The sequence below is a fragment of the Rhagoletis pomonella genome, unplaced genomic scaffold (genome assembly GCF_013731165.1).
Source record: "Rhagoletis pomonella isolate Grant_MI unplaced genomic scaffold, Rhpom_1.0 Rhpom_scaffold_00014, whole genome shotgun sequence".
Classification (NCBI taxonomy): domain Eukaryota; kingdom Metazoa; phylum Arthropoda; class Insecta; order Diptera; family Tephritidae; genus Rhagoletis; species Rhagoletis pomonella.
In genome coordinates this window covers 20,210,288-20,216,320 of record NW_023458568.1, presented here as the reverse complement: position 1 = coordinate 20,216,320, position 6,033 = coordinate 20,210,288, and the positions used below count along the sequence as shown (strand labels likewise).

At 38.2% G+C, this 6,033-nt stretch overlaps 2 protein-coding genes across 5 annotated transcripts in view; both read right to left on the bottom strand.

Annotated features, from left to right (window-relative positions):
* The window catches only part of LOC118749300 (putative alpha-L-fucosidase), an 87,786-nt gene that overhangs the window by 62,678 nt on the left and 19,075 nt on the right, over positions 1-6,033 (bottom strand). The gene's annotated exons all lie outside the window — the stretch shown is intronic.
* LOC118749298 (leucine-rich repeat-containing protein 59) overlaps positions 4,768-6,033 on the bottom strand; it is a 3,996-nt gene continuing 2,730 nt past the window's right edge. For 2 of the 4 annotated variants that reach the window (XM_036484094.1, XM_036484091.1), the window contains exon 5: positions 4,768-6,033. This exon is cut by the window's right edge and continues 1 nt beyond it. In XM_036484094.1, the coding sequence (XP_036339987.1) occupies positions 5,809-6,033 (225 nt within the window). In that variant the 3' untranslated portion in view covers positions 4,768-5,808. The other 2 variants (XM_036484093.1, XM_036484092.1) reach the window with 2 other exon arrangements.

Here is a 6,033-nt window from a genome sequence, read left to right as displayed (position 1 = left end):
CTTAATAAAATTTGAAATATGTATGTATGTATGTACATTTAACGTTAAAATTACTTCTAACGTGAAAGTAAGTTCTGCAATGAAATAAAAATCAAATATTTTAAATTTCTACTGTTTTAATTTCAGGAAATAACTAGATATACGATTGAAGAATAAAATAATTTTAGTATCCCAAAAAACGTATTTTAATGAGTCCGATACTGAGTAGTATCGATACTTTTTCTCTGATACGTTTAGAGTATCGATACCATGAGCTCGATGCCAGAGTGAGTACTCAGTATCGATACCAAAGTCTGAAATTTCGAACCCTACCCGGGCATGTCATAGCACACACTTTTCTTTCTCTACCCAGCGCTGTGATCGACATGCCATAGCTTACTGAGCGCTCTATAACCACACGCGTGTTTCACCCGTATACGAACAGCGGTAGCGGAGCAATGATTTCCACGCACACAGTCTCATTCATTGAATCGTTTTTATGCAATGGTCTGCATCCTAGCGCATTCAAACGATTCAATAAGTGGGACTGTGTGCATTGCTTAGCTGGCGCTCTTCGTATGTGAAACACACATGAGCTCAGAGAGCGCTGATCATTATTTAGGGGGTGCTCATAAGCATGAATATATTCCGCTCTCAAACCAAATCGATCAACTAAGATTTGGTAACTATGACTAATCCATGTGTTGAAAGAAAGCTTATCTGTATTAGCAGAGCTTAATGGCATCCTTTTATGAACCATACTTTAAGTTGAATGGAATTTGTAGAAATATGCTTCAAAAAAATATTTATTAGTATTTACCAAACCCTTCAACTAAATTAACGATTTGGTACAACCTAGATGAATATTAGAAGCTTTAATATATTTAGTTATAATTACCAACCCATGGTAATAGTTCCCCATCCTTGGTCACAGTTCCCAAATATTGTCAAAATTCGGGAACTAAATATCTTTAGTTGTTGAAACTAATCCTTTTTCTCAGTGATAGATATGTATGCACATATGTGCCTACCTAGTAGATAAAACTGGGCAAAATAGCACGAATCTATTCTTCTGTGCATGAGAATATATACATAAATATATACAAACATATGTGTATATACATATGTATGTATATACAAATCTGCATGCGTGCATACAATCCTTTACTCGAAATTCTTAGTTGCTGCAATTTTTATCCCATACATTTTTGCCGACCAAACAACGCGTTTGCCTGTCTAATCTGCTTGCCTCATTTGCCTCGCTCGTTTACTCGCCTCATCTGCCTCGCTCGTTTACTCGCCTCGCTCGTCTGCTGCTGCAAATGAGTGCCTCGCTCGCAACGATGTCCTCGTTTGCTTGCCGCGCCACTCTTGCGCTGCCCTCGTTTACTTACTCGCTCGCTGGCTACTCAGCGCGTGCGCTCGTACTTAACGAGTGCTCATTTGCAAACAGCCTTGCGTGTTGCTGGTGAGTTGCGCTAGCTCAGAGCAAACTAACGAGCGAGCGAGGGGCTAAAATGAGGCAAATCCGAACCCTGACAAAAAGTCGTAACTAATAAAAATCTCAAAATTCAGTTTTTGATTGATATGAAGGATTTCATCGAATTTCAACTCCCACATCAGTTATGGTGTTGTTACGTCTTTTTGCATTTCTTCTTCTTCTTCTTTTTTGGCGCTGTAACCGCCTAAGCGATTTTGGCCGAGTTCAGCAAAGCACGCCAGTCGTTTCTCCTCTGTGCCAACTGACGCCAATTGGAAACGCCAAGTGAAGCCAAGTCCTTCTCCACCTGATCTTTCCATCGCAGTGGGGGCCTCCCTCTTCCTCTGCTACCACCAGCGGGTTCCGAGTTGAATACTTTCAGAGCTGGAGCGTCGGTGTCCATTCGAACGACATGGCCAAGCCAGCGGAGCCGCTGTATTTTAATTCGCTGCACTATGTCTATGTCGTTGTAAAGCTCATACAGCTCATCGTTCCATCGTCTGCGGTACTCGCCGTCGCCAACGCGTAAAGGACCGTAAATCTTCCGCAAAATCTTTCTCTCAAACACCCCAAGAGCCGCCTCATCGGATGTTGTCATTGTCCATGCTTCTGCGCCATATACCAGCACGGGCATGATGAGTGACTTATAGAGCGTGGTTTTCGTACGTCGAGAGAGGACTTTACTCCTGAATTGCCTACTCAGTCCAAAGTAGCACTTGTTGGCAAGAGTGATTCTACGTTGGATTTCAATGCTGACATTATTATCGGTGTTAATGCTGGTTCCCAAGTAAACGAAATTCTCTACTTTCTACTTTTTGCATTTCAGGTGACGATATATTCGTTTCAATCATTTCAAATGTGGCTCTTTGGGGAATTTATTTTAAGGAAAAATTTAAAAAACAGTAATTTTGTTTACTTGTCGGGCAATATTTTTTTCATAGAAAAATATGTACATTGGATCCTTGCCTAAAGGCCTCTGTGGTAAAACTCTCCCCCTACGTCCCCCTTCTTTGCTATTTAAAGTGAAAGATTAAGCTCCTACAATAGGGCTTTCCAGCAAAAATCTTCAACATTTAACTATAAAGAGAATCGATGCTGAAATATTTAAAAAGCTATGTCCGACCTTTAATTAGGTAAGAATTAAGTAACTATCTGAAGCCCTCATCATTCGTGATTCCAAAAATTCAAATGATTATAAAAAAACGGGGTGCTTTTTTAAAAAAATAACAATATTCTGATCCGATTCGGCTGGCAGCCAGGACCTTAAAAACAGAATTTTGTTCAAAATTTTCATTCCCGGAAAATAATAATTTATTTTCCATATCCACCTATCTAGCTGGCTATAAGCACAAATTCTTCAAACCAATCGCAGAAGAAACCATTAAAAGTGAATTACAAAAACTAAAATCGAAAAACGTCGATCACGTTACAAGTTCTCCAAGTTCTGAAACCGCTACAGGAATGAAAATGAAGAATTCTTTCTAAAAAGCCTCGTAAAAACCTGACACATCTGGTTTGGTTTGTAAGCGCTGTTTAAGCAACGATCTCACCAATATGCTAGATTCTTCAAGTGAACATGAAAGTCAGGAGGATACATCCGACATTTGCAGCCCCGATTCAATTCTCATCACTTTTTTTAAATAAGATGTTCAATTTGTAAATTCATGTACTAAATAAAATAAACATTATTAAAAATTACCAACTTTTAAATTTTTTTATTTACCTGATTAACTTAGTTTACTTACCTGGTTATTTCTTAAAAATACTTGACATCCGCATTCGCATTCGCATCCGCGGATGTTAGCTGTTAGACATCCGCGTCCGCGGATGTCTAAAATTTCACATTCGCATCATCCCTAGTACATAAATGCAACAAGAATCCAAATTTTAAACTTCAAACTGCAGTTACAGAGAAAGGAATAAAAAAATGCATTTATAAATTCAGCGTCCTCAACTTCACTAGGAAACAAGTTTTCTTTCAAATCCATCCATAATTGTATTTTTGCCCACATTTTATATCACTGTGCGACTTCTTGATAATGACGTCTGGGAATGGAATTGATGACTTGTGCTCGAAAGTAAACGGATACTTCCACGAACTTTTTCGCTTCTTCACTGCAAGGAGCCTAACCGTCTCCCCTTCCAAATCCTCGGCAACCCTTTTTACCACCTGGACGAGGTCACGAGGTTGTTGTAGCCGTTACAACAACAACAACAAAGCTACACATCTGTCATAACACAAACGCTCCCTGTCAACACCATGCTAAACAAGCACTTCCTAGTATGGTGCCTCAAACGTGTGCCTCCGAACAGACATCTGCTGGCGGCAGAGGCCTGCCGAGGCGCGTCGGAATGCATTTATACGAACTGTCTGACGAGGTCCAGAAGTTCATTAAACAATCACTGGTCGGTCTCAACTTACCCCAACTCCCGAACTCTGAATGATGTAGACGAGACAGAACTTCTTCTGCCTCGGCAGACTCGCACCACCCAAGCGCAACTCCGCTCTGGATAACGCAGCAGGTTAAACTCTTACTAGAGCAGATGTGCTGTACTCAGATGTGCCCAACGTATGTCCCGGCATGCGGACAGTCACCCTATGGCTTCACACACCTCTTCGCATGCCTACGAAATACCACTCAACTAAAGCTCCTCTCTGGTCAAACCCAGACGGAGTGGCGCACTTCCTCAGCCTCCCGGGGGCAGGGATAGGTAAGCCGCTACAACAAGAACAATAACGATAAATAAATAAGCCTGCAACAGCAAAAAATCTGTATTATTGCTTTAGAAACTATGCAAATTTTATTTTGTTCCTTAAATACATAAAACTTTTACATTATTAAAAAAGCATAACATCGTCGCTTGGCGCGCAATACCTATTATCCGCGAAGTGCAATACCACGTGTAAAATAATCCAAAAATTAACTAATGATGCTCTAACTGAACTTAATAAATATTTATGGAGTCTAGTAGCAACTAGATACTAGCCGCCATATATATTAGGCCAAAAAATGAGACAAGGTAGCCAAATTTTGCAATTCATTATGTGTGTGTGTGTAATGCACGCCACGCGACGAATGTATGTTCATACATACATACATATCGTCGTTTAAAGTGCAAAAGCGCGTGTCAACAAAATGCAAAACCGCGTATGTGAAGTTGTAGAAATTGTTTTCTAGAGTGTAAAAACACTCATATTTCAAAATGGTGCTCTTTTTTATAAAGCAATCGCATATCTGCCTAGTATATTTCAAGACGAATGTATAAGGATTGAGCCAAGAGCTTGTGTGAGCAAATCCAATTTTTGGCAGCCAATGTCAGTTGCGCGGTTTTGCAGAATGACGATACGCGGTTTTGTACTTTAAACGACGATATGTACAAATCTGTATCGAAGTAATTCACTGAATATATTTTTACTATTTCAAAATCAATTTATAAGTTATATTAGCTCTTAAAATACTAACACAATCACAAAATGTATGATTGTGATACAAAAAATGCTCACTTGATGTAGTTTAATGCTATGAAATTTCTTAAATAGATGTATTATAAAATAAATTGGGAAATAACTTATTATAATCAATCAACAAAATAACATAATTAAAAAAGCTATATGTGGGGGGATTCTTAAAGAATTACAATTATGGCTATGGAATTATTAAATGAATATATGAAGAGGTTTAAAGATATCTGGCAGCTTTGCTTTATTGAATTTTTTAGTTTACTTATATGTATTTAAGTATGTAGTCTATGGCATTTAGTCTATTGCTTAGGATTTCTGTGAGTGTAGTAGTTTCTTCATTAATGTGGAACTGTTGAAGTTTATTCAGTAATTGATATTGTTATAATATAGTTGAAACTGAGTAGCCTTATAGTTATGTAGTCTGCAGTTGTTGAAATAGTTTAGTTTTTATCTGACTGCATCTGCTGGAGAGGATTACGGATAGTAAACAAAGTCTGTGGTTGGTTTAATGATGTGATGCTTAAAGTAAATTCATAATGGTGGAAACTAATTCTACAATTGATTTTCTTGGCAGTAAAAAAGCCTTAACTAATATTTACTGAAAGTACTTTGCAGCCTTTTCTTACGGTATTCACATTAAAGTCACAAGTTTTCAACTTATGCATATAATTAGAACGATCTTTGGTTGCACGCGGCGGAATCCTCAGGTAAAACAGCTAACTGCTAAGCGTGTGTGCATGCATTTATTATTGCTGCTTCTATTGTTTCCATTCGACACTTATCAATTTTTGGTGTTTTTTGTTTATTTGCAGTGTTTTGCATGGTATTCATACACATTCATATTTGAAGCTCGTTACATGACCTACGGCTTCAAATAAATGAACCGTCAGTGTTCCTGTGGTGGTGTACGAAATTCCGAAATCCAATCAGTGACACGAAGACGAAATATTTCCGTTTTGGTCAATATCCAATCACGATATTGATGAGGAATAGTCTCGACCAATTTATCTGCAATCTCTGGATTCTTAAACATAATTATATATATTATTAAAACATTTATTGCTAGTAGCATGAAAAACGTGAAAACTGTGGTAAGTGCTGTGCTGGATTT